This window comes from Heterodontus francisci, chromosome 20 (genome assembly GCF_036365525.1).
Source record: "Heterodontus francisci isolate sHetFra1 chromosome 20, sHetFra1.hap1, whole genome shotgun sequence".
In the NCBI taxonomy this organism is placed as follows: Eukaryota; Metazoa; Chordata; class Chondrichthyes; order Heterodontiformes; family Heterodontidae; genus Heterodontus; species Heterodontus francisci.
In genome coordinates, this window is record NC_090390.1 from 13,395,582 (window position 1) to 13,409,955 (window position 14,374).

Sequence of the window (14,374 nt, forward strand, 5' to 3'; positions counted from 1 at the left end):
CGCTGGAAGCGTCACGGACCTCCCACATCTCACAGGTGAAGCACTTTACCCCTCTAACTGACATTTCTAGCACTAATTAATAAATTAATTAAAAATAAATACTTATTAAATCCTTACTAAATTACGTTACAATTAACTATATGGTCCCTAGTGCTAGATTTCTACTATAAATATTAAATGCTAAATACAGTAATTTCCTCCCACTGGGTTAGTTACTCCTCTACTTATTAATTAATTAGTTAATTAGGGTTAATTAGTTTATCAATGCTTTATTTTCAAATTCAGTGCGGATTCCCTACCAGCCAATCAGGTCACAGCTTTCCTGTGACGTCACTTTTTCAGTTTATTTTTCCACCTGAGGTACGTTACTCTATATACTCATCGCTCCGGTACTCCGCCCTCCGAGTCTTCTCCCTGGAACTAGGCCGCGAATCCCCGAGGTAAGGTTTTTACACTCACCGCTCCGGTACTCCGCCCTCCGAGTCTTCTCCATGGAACTAGGTCGCGAATCCCCGAGGTAAGGTTTTTATACTCACCGCTCCGGTACTCCACTCTCCAAGTCTTCTCCCTGGAACTAGGCCGCGAATCCCCGAGGTAAGGTTTTTATACTCACCGCTCCGGTACTCCGCCCTCCAAGTCTTCCCCCTGGAACTGGGCCGCGAATCCCCGAGGTAAGGTTTTTATACTCACCGCTCTGGTACTCCACTCTCCGAGTCTTCTCCCTGGAACTAATCCAGAGATTATAACCCTTGGGCTCCTGTACTTTATTTTAGCTCCTACCTCCAGGCATTCTCCAAACAGACCTCTTGCCTACTCCTCCCTATCTTAGTCCCAACATGGATTGCAACCACTGGATCCTCCCCCTTCCTCTCCAATATCCTTTCAAGCCAGTTCGAGATGTCCCTCATTCTGGCACCAGGTCGGCAACAAACCATGTGGAACTCTCAACCCTGCTTACAAACTTCTCTACAACTATCACATTAGGCTTCCTCTCCTCCTCCCCCTCCTTCTCCCTCATTTGGACAGCCTCCTGCTACATGGTTCACATTCTGGCTATCTTTCCTACAATCTATATTCTTATCCTCACAGGCAGCAAGTACATTATACCTGTCAGATAGGATCAGTTTCTGTGGTTCTTTGTTCTCTATCTCACCTGGGTTCCCTTTACTCTGTACACTACCAGTCACACCAACCCTATTCTGCACCTGTACCCATCTACGAGGTGTGACCAAAGACTGGAGCAAACTTCAAAAAACTGCTCCCTCTCCCTTCTTTGTCAGAGTGTCTCCAGCTCACACTCCAGCTCAGTGACTCAGAGCCGGAGAGATTCGACACCAAAACAGCTACTGCACGTGTTCACTTGGGACAGTCTCGCTGTCCACAAATTCCCCATATACTACAGTCCAGACACACAACCTGCTCCACCATATCTTCACAAAGATTACATTATTTATAACTACTTTTTAGTTGGTTGTAATTTCTTTTTCTACACACTAACTTGCATCAAGCACTAAAATACAGGCCAAAATTTTAAATACTTATTGCCTCAAGCTTACATGAACCACTACAAGAATTGGAGGCAAAAAGCAGCACCTCCTTCCCCTACTTTGATCATCTTCAGCCCACCCCGCACCCCCTCCCCCCCACCCCCCCCACCGCCACCAACTGCCTCTGTGATGGAGTCCCTGAGGGAATCAGTCCCCTGCTGAGCCTGTGATTGGGCTGGTTCTCCTGGTTTGCCAGCTTCAGCTACAGTCTGGTTCCTGGCCACAGTTACTCTGTTCTGGACTGAAACACATCTCTCCATGTTTCTGGATTGTATGGTGACTTCCAATATTGTCATCATCTTTCTGCCCTGCAACCAATTCTGCAAGTCTCCTAGATACGGTTATGTAATGTAAGTTTTCCCAGTGCCCTTATTCCTGCACACATTTTCTGCCTCTCCAGGCCTGAGCCCATCACTTCCATTTCTACTTTATTATTTGCATCCATCTTCAGCCAGATGTGCTGAGTGGATGATCCATCTCGGCCTCTTCCTGAGGTCCCCAGCATCACAGATGCCAGTCATCAGCCAATTCGATCCATCCCACGTAATATCAAGAAATAGCTGAAGGCACTGGATACTGTAAAGGCTATGGGCCCTGACAACATTCTGGCAATAGTACTGAAGACTTGTGCTCCAGAACTAACTGCACCTCTGGACAAGCTGTTCCAGTACAGCTACAACACTAGCATCTACCCAGCAATGTGGAAAATTGCCCAGACATGTCCTGTGCACAAAAAGCAAGACAAGTCCAACCTGGCCAATTACTGCCCTGTCACTCTACTCCCAATCATCAGCAAAGTGATGGAAGGTGTCATCGACAGTGCTATCAAATAGCACTTGCTCAGCAAGAACCTGCTTACTGATGCTCAGTTTGGGTTCCACAGGGCCACTCAGCTCCTGACCTCATTACGGCTTTGATTCAAACATGGACAGAAGAGCTGAACTAAAGAGGTGAGGTGAGAGTGACTGCCCTTGACATCAAGGCAGCATTTGACCAAGTATGGCATCAAAGAGCCCTAGCAAAACTGGAGTCAATGGGAATCAGGGGAAAAACACTCTGCTGGTTGGAGTTATACCTAGCACAAAGGAAGATGGTTGTGGTTGTTGGAGGTCAATCATCTCAGTCCCAGGACATCACTGCAGGTGTTCCTCAGGGTACTCTCCTAGGCCCAACCACCTTTAGCTGCTTCATCAATGACCTTCAATCATAAGGTCAGAATGGGGATGTTCACTGATGATTGCACAATGTCCAGCACCATTTTCAACTCCTCAGATACTGAAGCAGTCCACGTCCAGATGCAGCAAGACCTGGACAACATTCAGGCTTGGGCTGATAAGTGGCAAGTTACATTCGTGCCACACAAGTGCCAGGCAATGGCCATCTCCAACAAGAGAGAATCTAACCATCTCCCCTTGACATTCAGTGGCATTGCCATCGCTGAATCCCCCACTATCAACAACCTGGGGGTTAACAGTGACCTGAAACTGAACTGGAGCAGCCACATAAATGCTGTGGCTACAAGAGCAGGTCAGAGGCTGGGAATTCTGCAGTGGGTAACTCACCCCTAAAGCCTGTCCACCATCTACAAGGCACAAGTCATGAATGTGATGGAATACTCTCCACTTCCCTGGATGAATGCAACTCCAACAACACTCAAGAAGCTCAACACTATCCAGGACAAAGCAGCCCGCTTGATTGGCACCCCATCCACAAACATTCACGCCCTCCGCCACCGACGCACAGCGGCAGCAGTGTGTACCATCTACAAGATGCACTGCAACAACTCACCAAGGATCCTTCGACAGCACCTTGCAAACCCACGACCTCTACCACCGAGAAGGACAAAGGCAGCAAAGGCGTGGGAACACCACCACCTGCAGGTACCCCTCCAAGCTACACACCATCCTGACTTCGAATTATATCGCCGTTCCCTCACTGTCGCTGGGTCAAAATGTTGAACTCCCTTCCTAACAGCACTGTGGGTGTACCTGCATCACATGGACTGCAGCTGTTGAAGAAGGCGGATCACCATCACCTTCTCAGGGGAAATTCTGGATGGGCAATAAAGCTGGCCTAGCCAGTGACGCCTACATCCCATGACAGAATAAAAATAATGTCCTTCCACTTTTAACTTCTTTTCTCTCTACCCCCAGTCCCTTCTCTCCTGTTGTGATGCCTTCTTTCATTTCTTCCTTCTCAAGTACTCTGCCTTCCCAAAACCCTCCCTGAACCTTTCAGTACTCTTGGCCTTCCAACTCTCATACCACCATGCCAGGCTTGATTCCCTCTTAGAAAAGCCTACAGTTTCCCTCTGTGCCTATCTTGACATTCTCCAAAAGGCCCATCAAGGTTGTCCTTGCTGTCTGCTCATGAATAGCGACCCCAACTGACCCATCCTACTCTCTGGCTGACATGCCCACCCTGTGCACCTACTGAGGGCTAATCTTACCAATCTCCTCCTCATCCAACGCACCCTTCCCAATGACGATCAGGTGGACTTTGTCAGTGGTCCAGATCTCACCTTTGATGCATCTCCCTCCAAAATGTCTGTTCACTTGTGAACAACCCCTTTACAATCCATGAAATTATTGTGGATGATTGCATTGACATCACGGCCTTGACAGAAAGCTGGCTGAGGGGTGATGACACCTTTCCCCTATATGCAGCCATCCTGCCTGGCAATATCTCCCATTACTTTCCCCACCAAGACCAGCACAGTCACTCTTATCACCAAATCACACTTTGATCTGTCTGGCCCCTTCTTCATCTGGCACTTTTTCCTCATTTGAGCATCTCACCTTGTTCCACCCCTCTTACTCTGATTTAACCAGTTTTCTACCACCCGACCACATACTATGGCAATTCTCTCAATGTGATATCTTCACTGCTTTCCTCCCTCAGCCTTTGCATCAAGTGATTTCTCATCCTTGATGATTTCACCTCTATCTCAATTCATAATGCTCTCTCTCCTCTTGAGTTCACTGTCCTCCTATCCTCCCTTAACCTCTCCCTCCATGTAAACTTCCCAACCCGTATTCACAGGCACCCACTTGATCTTGCCATCTCACATGGCCTCACTACTCCCATAGTATCAGTTCCAGATAAGGCCATCACTGATCACTTCCTTGTGTCACTCCCCACCCAGATCCCCCTTCCCTCTCCAAACCCTACTTCCTTCTGAAACCCCTGGAAAAAAATTCACTTATAAATGCACAAGAAAAATCCCAATTGTCTAGCCTTTCGTCCTCTGTTCACCACAACATTTCTGCAGCTACCGATCTGCAAAACCGTACCCTCACCTCTGCCTTTGATGCCTCCATCCTTATTAAAACCATTACTCTCTCTCACCCTGGCTATTCCCCTGGTTCAGCGATCACCTCTGCTACCTTATGTCTAAGGGACGCAAACTTGAACGGATATAGTGGACCATCGACCACCAGATCTGGCTGACCCACATAAAGCACTATTGGGATGTGCTCACGTTTGCTAAAACTGCTCACTATTCCAGGATCATCCTGAAATGTGAAGGTAACCCCCGGCTTCTTTTCTATATTGCAAAACATCTTCTTAAAGCCTTTTCCCCTGTCCCCTCCATCCTCACCTCCAACAATAAGTGTGATGAGATCATGGATTTCTTTGTCACCAAGATTGAGACCATCCAATGAGCTGCCCAGAGCTTTGCCACTTCCCTCCCTTCCCGTTGCTCATTAGGCTGATCTTTCTCTAAAGATCCCCCCATCCTATCCCTGAATGTGTATCGGTCTCTAGTTTCTCTCCTATGTCCTCTCATGCCCTCTCCGAGCATATCTCATCTATGAGACCACCCCCTGCTCTCTCCTATTCCCACAAAACTACTGACCACCCAACTTCCCTTCCTGGCTCCCATATGAGCTGACATTGTTAACAATTTTCTCTTCTCTCTCCTTCAAATCTTCTGCCATCACCACCCTCAAAAAAAAACCCTTGACCCCACCGCCCTTGCAAAATACCGCCCCATCTCCAACCTCCCTTTCTCCTCCAAAGTCCTTGTATGTATTGCTGCCTACAAAACTCTCCCAGAACTCCATGTTTGAATCCCTCCAATCATGCTTCCAGCCCTGCCATAATACTGAAACGGTTCTTCTCAAAGTCACAATGACATCCTATATGACTGTGACAAAGGTAAACTTTCCCTCTTCATCATTCCCGACCTGTCTGGGCATGGTTGATCACACAACCCTCCTCCAATGCTTCTCCACTGTTGTCCAGTTTGGTGGGATCGCTCTCACCTGGTTCCAGTCTTATCTATTTAAATGTAGCAGAGAATCTTCATCAATGGTTTTTCTTCCTGCTCCCACACAGTTACCTCTGGTATCCCCCAGAAATCTAACCTTAGCCCCCTTCTATTTCTGTTGTACAGCTGTCCCTCAGACATCATCCAAAAATACGTCAGTTTTGACAACACTCAGCTGTACTTCGCCACCATCTCTCTCGACCACCCCCACCACTGTCTCTAAATTATCAGACTGCTAATCCAACATCCAGTACTGGATGAGCAGAAAATTCCTCCAATTAAATATTGGGAAGACTGAAGCCATTGTCTTCAGTCTCTGCCACAAACACTGTTCCCTCGACACTGACTCCATCCCTCTCCCTGAGAACTTTCAGAGGCTGAGCCAGACAGTTCGCAATCTTGGTGTCATATCTGACCCCAGGATGAGCTTCTGTATTCTCACCATCACTAAGACCACCTATTTCCACCTCCGTATCATCGCCCATCTCCAACCCTGCCTCAGCTGCTCTGCTGCTGAAATCCTCATCCATGTCCTTGTTACCTCTAGTCTTTACCATTACCACACACTCCTGGCTGGTCTTCCACATTCTATCCTCTGTAAACTTGTCAGCCAAAACTCTGCTGCCTGTGTCCTAACTGCTGTGTGTGTACACCTTTAAGAGATGTGGCTACAAGATCCTGTTAGTCATGTAAGGAGCTATGATGTAATGCACCCCATGATTCTGAGTGTTCGGCAGTCTTGAACAAACACCTATACGGCAAGCATCTCAATGTACTAGTTGCTCTCTCAGTATTCAATAAAGAACTCACAACATTGTGTTACTGATCCTATCTGAGAGGTCAGTCATTGTGTGAAATCAATAAACGCAGAGGTTCAAGGAACACGCAATACTAACTTGCGCCAAATCCCATTCACCCATCATCCCTGTGCTCGCTGACCTTCATTGCTTCCCGGTTACGCAATGCCTTGATTTTATAATTCCCAGCCTTGTTTTCAAATCCCTCACCCCTCCCTATCTCTGTAATCTCCTCCAGCTCCACAATCCTCTGAGATATCTGCACTCCTCTAATTCTGGCCTCTTGTGCATCCCAGATTTTAATCGCACCTTCAGCTGCTTAGCCCGAAGCTCTGGAATACGCTCCCAACACTTCTCTGCTTCACTACCTCTTTTTTCTCCTTTAAGTCATTCCTTAAAACTTACCTCTTTGAGCAAGCCGTTTGTCATTTGCCCTCATATCTCCTTATGTTGGCTCAGTGTGATATTTTATTTTATAACTCTCCTGTGAAGCACCTTGGGAAGTTTAATTACATTAAAGACACTATATAAATACGAGTTGTTTCTTGTCACTGTTCTGCACCAAATTCCCACTCTCACCTAGTTCCCATTTATACACTGTTTACAATGCACTCTGTTTATGACAACTCTATGAGTCAGCAGATTTTTTACATTTTATACTCCTTTTCTGTTCAAAGTCCTTTGGTGTGGCGTTGCATAGTAGCTTAATTTGTTACACATTGTTGCACAAAATATTTTGTCCACTTTACACAATCTTACACAATCATTTGCCATTGCAGCATTGGAACTGGTCAAAACACTTACTGTGGGTGGAGCTTGTAGAGGGTTCCATCGACACCGACAGTGATCTCCAGTTTACTCAAATTCCGGTTCTCCCTTATTTTCTCAACGACAGCAGCCATTCCTGCACCACAGAGCTGGGCCGCTCTCTTGGAAACAACACCGCACACCTCCTTAACAATGACACTGTCGTCACAAGTGCTGTCCAGGCCAAGACGATGAAGGATTGAACTGACTTGAAGCAGAGCCAAGCTGTCACTGTATTCAGATGATTTAAAAAAGTTATTGGCTGCTTAACAGCAATAACCACACTTCTTGTAATTCATTGACTGTGAAGCACTGAGGACATAAAAGATGCTATAGACATCCATGATATGAATGTTCTTAATGAATAAAAAAGTATTTGAACATTGTGTCAAAACATTGAGGAGTGTGTTTCATGTTTTATACTGCTATCTTTACTTACTATAATTCGTATGTTCATATATATATTTGTATGTTCTTACCTCTCTATCTGGGACAAATATTTGGTTTCAAAAATGCCTTTGGTCATTAGGATGTGAGACAGGAGGCCTCTGAACAAAAGCCCTTGTCTTGTGAAGTTAATCAGTATGTTGCGCACAATTTCACCCAGATACATTCCACTGATCATTTTTTCATATCTGGTAAATGAGAGAAAGTTTAATGTAGGACCTTGCCTGGTTTAAATAAAACATATTTCAGAATCCTGTACTGTAAACTTTATTTTTGTAGGAATATTTTTGTAAATTTATCCTGGTTGTTGCCTACATAACATTGGTTATGGTTAGAATTGAGTCGTCATTTATCTATTCAAAGTTCTTGTGCAGAGCTCTATGGTGTGAGTTCATAGCGGGAATTTGGGGCTGTAGGCCAATATTTCCATTGAATGACAAAATATTTTCCTGGGTACCCTGATCACCACACCCAAATTCCTAATATGTATTCCTACTGCATGTAGCCCTACACTGGGACAGAGAATTCATAAAATTCACACTTCTTTGCAAAGCTCTATGAAATGTGTTTGACAGAAATGGGGAGGCACTATATAAATACATCTTTTTTCATCTCCCTGCCCTGATGTCTTGCGCTATATTCTGGTCCCAAGCTGCCTCTTATTGCCCCAGACCACTAGCCAGAGACCATCCAGCTTCAACCCTCATCTCGATTTCCCCTCCCCCATCGAGAGTAACTTTTTGCTTGAGCAAATCAATGGAAGCATTAGTGGAGTACAGAAAGTGTAGGATGGAGCTTAAGAAAGCAATTAGGAGAGCAAAGAGGGGATATGAGAAAGCTCTGGCTGGTAAAAGTAGGGAAAATCCCAAGATATTCTATAAGTATATCAATGGGAAGAGGATAACCAGGGAAAGAGTAGGACCCATTAGGGACCAAGGGGGAAATTTGTGGGTGGAGCCAGAGGACGTTGGTAGAGTGTTGAATGAATACTTCACATCTGTCTTTGCCCAAGAGAATGAGGATGTAGATATGGAACTTAGAGAGAGAGACTGTGAGGTTCTTGAACAAATTGTCATAGGGAGTGACAAGGTATTGGAGGTTTTGGAAGGCTTAAAAGTGGACAAATCTCCAGGTCCGGACAATTTGTGTCCTAGGATGCTGTGAGAGGCGAGGACGGAGATTGCAGGGGCTCTGACCCTAATTTTTAATTCCTCTCTGGCCACAGGGGAGGTGCCAGAGGACTGGAGAACAGCTAATGTGGTCCCACTATTTAAGAAAGGTTGTAGTGATAAGCCAGGGAAAGACAGACCAGTGAGTCTCACGTCAGTGGTAGGGAAACAATTGGAGAAAATTCTGAAGGAGAGAATCTATCTCCACTTGGAGAGGCAAAATTTGATTAGGAATAGTCAGCATGGCTTTGTCAGAGGGAGGTCATGCCTAACAAATTTGATTGCATTTTTTGAGCATGTGACCAGGTGTGTAGATGAGGGTCGTGCAGTTGATGTAGTTTATGTGGATTTCAGCAAAGCCTTTGACAAGGTCCCACACGGGAGACTTATCAAGAAAGCAAATGCACATGGGATACAAGGTAACTTGATAAGGTGGATTCAAAATTGGCTTAGCTGCAGGAGACAGAGAGTGATGACAGACGGCTGTTTTAGTGACTGGAAGCCAGTGTCCAGTGGCGTACCACAGGGATCTGTGCTGGGTCCCCTATTGTTTGTCATTTATATAAACGACATAGATGACTATGTGGGGGGTAGGATCAGTAAGTTCGCGGATGACACAAAGATTGGCCGAGTGGTTAACAGTGAGGTGGAGTGTCTTAGGTTACAGGAAGATATAGACGGGATGGTCAAATGGGCAGAAAAGTGGCAGATGGAATTTAACGCTGAAAAGTGTGAGGTGATACACTTTGGAAGGAGTAATGTGACACGGAAGTATTCAATGAATGGCCTGACACTGGGAAGTTCCGAGGAACAAAGGGACCTTGGCGTATTTGTCCATAGATCTCTGAAGGCAGAAGGGCAGGTTAATAGGGTGGTGAAAAAGGCATATGGGACACTTGCCTTTATCAATTGAGGCATAGATTACAAAAACAGGGAGGTCATGTTGGAGTTGTACAGAACTTTGGTAAGGCCACAGCAGGAGTACTGTGTGCAATTCTGGCCGCCACATTATAGGAAGGATGTGATTGCATTGGAGGGGGTGCAGAGGCTATTCACCAGGATGTTGCCTGGGATGGAACATTTAAGCTGTGAAGAGAGGTTGGATGGGCTTGGGTTGTTTTCACTGGAGCAGAGAAGACTGAAGGGTGACCTGATCGAGGTGTACAACATTATGAGGGGCATGGACAGGGTGGATAGGGAGCAGCTGTTCCCCTTAGTTGAAGGGTCAGTTATGAGGGGTCACAAGTTTAAGGTGAGGGGCGGGAGGTTTAAGGGGGACTTGAGGAAGAACTTATTTACCCAGAGGGTGGTGACGGTCTGGAATGCCCTGCCTGGGAGGGTGGTAGATGCAGGTTGCCTCACATCCTTTAAAAAGTACCTGGATGAGCACTTGGCACGTCATAACATTCAAGGCTATGGGCCAAGTGCTGGCAAATGGGATTAGGTAGACAGGTCAGGTGTTTTAATGCATCGGTGCAGACTCAATGGGCTGAAGGGCCTCTTCTGTACTGTATTATTCTGTGATTCTGTGAATTAATCCCCAATTAAGAGCTTCATCCCACCACTGCCACAATTAGCTGTGCGGTGGGTTGCCCTGTCACCACACAGGAAGCATGGCATGAGAAACCCATGCGGGCTACTTCCTGGCTCCAAGATGGTGGGCCCTCGTTAAAAGGCACTTAGTGCCTCAACGAGGAACCCAGCATCAGGAAGGGGGGGGCCCGCTGAGAGACACACCCCTGTCCTTGCTACTGAGCCCTCCCTACATCCCCTCCCCTGCAAGCCCTCCCACCCTGTCCTACATGTGGTTTGGGTCTAGTGCCACTCCTGGGCCTCAGGTAGGTGCTCCACTGGCAACAGCCACCACCTCCACAGCGGCGCTGCTCAGAGGAACAGCTGCCAGCCTTTGATTAGCCAGCAACCCTCTGAGGGCTGGACGTCTGGTGCCAGGGTCCTTGATCCCATGGAAGGCCTGCTGCTGACTACTTAAGTGCCTCATTGGCACTAGATTTGGCAGACCTTCCAAAGAAGAGGCAATGCGGGGTTCTTGTCACTTTTTCAAGACCCCTGTCACCAGCATAAAATCCTGGCCATGATTTCCCTTTCATAAAACCATCTTGACTCTGCCTGATTGTATTATAATTTTCTAAATGTCCTGCTACTGCTTCCTTAATAATGGATTCCAGCATTTTCCCAATGACAGATGATAGGCTGACTGGCCTATAGTTTTCTACTTTCTGACTCCCTCTTTTCTTGAATAGAGGTGTAACATTTGCAGTTTTCCAATCCACTGTACTCCTCCAGAATTTAAGGAACTTTGGAAGATTATAACCAATGCACCCACTAACTCTGCAGCCACTTCTTTTAAGACCCTCGGATACAGACCATCAGGTCCAAGGGACTTGTCAGCTTTAAGCCTGTTAGTTTTCCTAGTACTTTCTCTCCAGTATTGTGATTGTTTTCAGTTCCTTCCTCCCTTTTGTTTCTGGATTTTCTACATTCTTGGGATGCTTTTTGTGTCTTGTACTGTGAAGACATGAACAAAATACTTGTTCAAAGTCTCTGTTATTTCCTTGTTTCCCATTATTATTTCCCCAGTCTCATCCTCTAAGGGACCAACACTTATTTTAGCTACTTTTTTGCTTTTTATTTATTTGTAGAAGCTTTTACTGTCTGTTCTAATATTTCTTGCCAGTTTCTCATAGTCTAAATTCTTCCTCTTTATTATTTTCTTAGCCATCCTCTGCTGGTTTCTAAAATGTTCCCAATCTTCTGGACTACCATTAATCTTCACAGCTTTTTCTTTCAATTTAATACCATCCTTAACTTCCTTCATTAGCCATGGATGTTGCATCCTTCTCATACTGCCTTTCTTTCTCAATGGAATACATCTTTGTTGAGAGTTATGAAATATCTCCTTAAATGTCTGTCACTGCTTCTCTACCGTCTTACCTTTTAACCTATTTTCCCAGTCCACATTAGCCAGCTCTGTATTCATACCCTTGTAATTTCCTTTATTTAAGTTTAAGACATTAGTTTCAGACCCAAATTTCTCATCCTTAAACTGAATGTGAAATTCTATCATGTTATGATCACTCTTGCCTGAACGATCCTTTACAATGAGGTCATTAATTAATCCTGTCTAAAATAGCCTGCTCCCTGGTTTATTCCAGAATGTATTGTTCAAAGAAACTGTCCTGAATACACCCTATGAACTCATCTGCCAGATTACATTTGTCAATGTGATTCTTCCAAACAATATGAAGATTAAAATCACCCATGAATATTGGAGTATCTTCCCTACAAGACCCATTATTTCTTCATTTATACTCTGTTCTACAGTGTAGCTACAGTTAGGGGGCCTATACAACTCCCACCAGTGACTTCTTTCTTTTGATATTTCTTATCTCCACCCAAACTGATTCTACACCTTAATCTTCCGAGCCAAGATCTTGTACTGATCTCATCCTTTATTAACAGAGCGACCCCACCTCCTTTTCATTTCTTCCTACCCTTCCAAAATGTCAAATACCCTTGAATATTTAGTTCCCAGCCTTGGTCACCTTGCAACCACATCTCTGTAATGGCTATTATATCATACTCATTTATTTCTATTTGTGCTATCAATCATCCATCTTGTTATGACTACTATGAAGTTCAATTCCTGGCCTTTGCTGAGTTAAGTTGAGCAGGTGGCCTCTGTGGCCTGGATCATGGTCCATGCTCCTGATCACTATCTGACAGTTTGTGATGGAAGATGCAATGTGATTGGGCTTCATACACTGCCTGACACAGTAATGTAGCCTGATGACACACTCTCCAATCAAATGCATGAAGGCTATCAAAGGGAACCTGCCACCCACGGGACCACAACCCAGCACGGATGAACATCTTCAGGAGAGGAGAAGAAGAAATGGGCATTAACAAGGAATGTTATATGAAATACTAACTTACGTTTGTTGTCCAACATTTAACGAATTGACGTCCACCAATTTGTCAAAAGTAGTTTTGATGTCATCTAAACACCCATTATCACCAAATGCTCCCCACTCTGTGTTGATGCACATCCTCTTTTCCTGTACTTTCACTATTTCTATGTATCTCATTTCTTCCATGTAGCAGACGTTACAGCCAGTTCCTGTTGTACAAGTAAAGCAGAGAACAAGTTCATAACATGGTTTTAAAAAGTTCTCTTTTTCTTCCTTTGCCACCTCCCCGTCTGCTAAAGATGCTGAATCTAGGAAATGGTTGTATAGCTCCCAGCAGCCATCTGGTAGCTCACTCTGTTCTTCAAGGGTGAGCCGAGACCAATGTTGTTGAATATATTAGTTGCTAGTCACATAATGCAATTTAAACCAGTGTCACCGTAGCCACACCTGTAGCTAGTCAGTGATTTCTATTGGCCAATATTGTCCTAGACAGCTTGTGTTGCCATGCTATTTTGGCAGAAAAAGGTGAGCCCAGAAGTCATGTCACTCAACATCCACACCTGCTTTCAGCAGACATCACTAGAGAGTGATTAATGTCAGGAACCTGGCTCATTGCCCTAAGCCCAGGGAGCTGAAGCCAATGGTAGTGTTACTCAGAACAGCTAATTTAGTATAAAGCTGGGAACCACCAGTCTGCTATAACCAGAAACATTGGCTCAGATTGTGCAGCAGTAATGATGGTGAAACTGTCAGTGTTCTGTGTCATTGTTCCTCCAAAACTGACAGAGACTTCTGGAGTCTGCACATGCACAGTTAAATGCAGAAATCCAGGGAGGACTTTTATGTTCTCCCACGTGGTGGGTTTGGAGATGAGGAGAGCATATAATCGGGTGAGATGGTGATGTTGGGGGGACCTGCCACTGTCCCGCCTCCACTGAAATTTAGTCCGAGGTGGGAAGGCCTGTGAACGGCCCTTCTGCCCCGCCACCATTTGAGGCCCTGAGCTGGGCAATTAATGCTCAATTAAGGAGCTCATCCTGCCACTGCTGCAATTACCCGAGTGGCGGGAGGCCCTGTCGCCACACGGGAAACGTGGTAAAAACAGTGTGGGCTGCTTGCTGGCTCTGGAGGTGGGGGGGGGGGGGGGTGGGGGTGCTCCCGTGTTAAAAGGCACTTAGTGCCTGAACGAGGGACCTAGCATCAGGAAGGGAGGGCCTGCTACTGACCCACCTACACCACAACCGCCACCCCCATCCGCCCCGCAAGACCCCTCCCATCCTGACCTACCTGTGGCCTGGGTGCAGCGTTGCTCCTGGACCTCCTGTGGGTGCTCCACTGATAACTCACTCCAGGATCCATCCAAACCCCAATCACTCACTCCAAGACCCACCTGATCCCCCACTCA

General features: G+C 45.7%; 1 protein-coding gene across 2 annotated transcripts in view; it reads right to left on the minus strand.

Moving 5' to 3' along the window:
* LOC137380494 (hexokinase-1-like) overlaps nucleotides 1-14,374 on the minus strand; it is a 447,865-nt gene that overhangs the window by 15,876 nt on the left and 417,615 nt on the right. For both annotated transcript variants that reach the window (XM_068052395.1, XM_068052396.1), the window contains exons 15-17: nucleotides 12,995-13,178; nucleotides 7,904-8,059; nucleotides 7,422-7,655 (exon numbers count right to left, since the gene is read on the minus strand). In XM_068052395.1, the coding sequence (XP_067908496.1) occupies nucleotides 7,422-7,655; nucleotides 7,904-8,059; nucleotides 12,995-13,178 (574 nt within the window). The remainder of the gene's footprint in view (nucleotides 1-7,421; nucleotides 7,656-7,903; nucleotides 8,060-12,994; nucleotides 13,179-14,374) is intronic.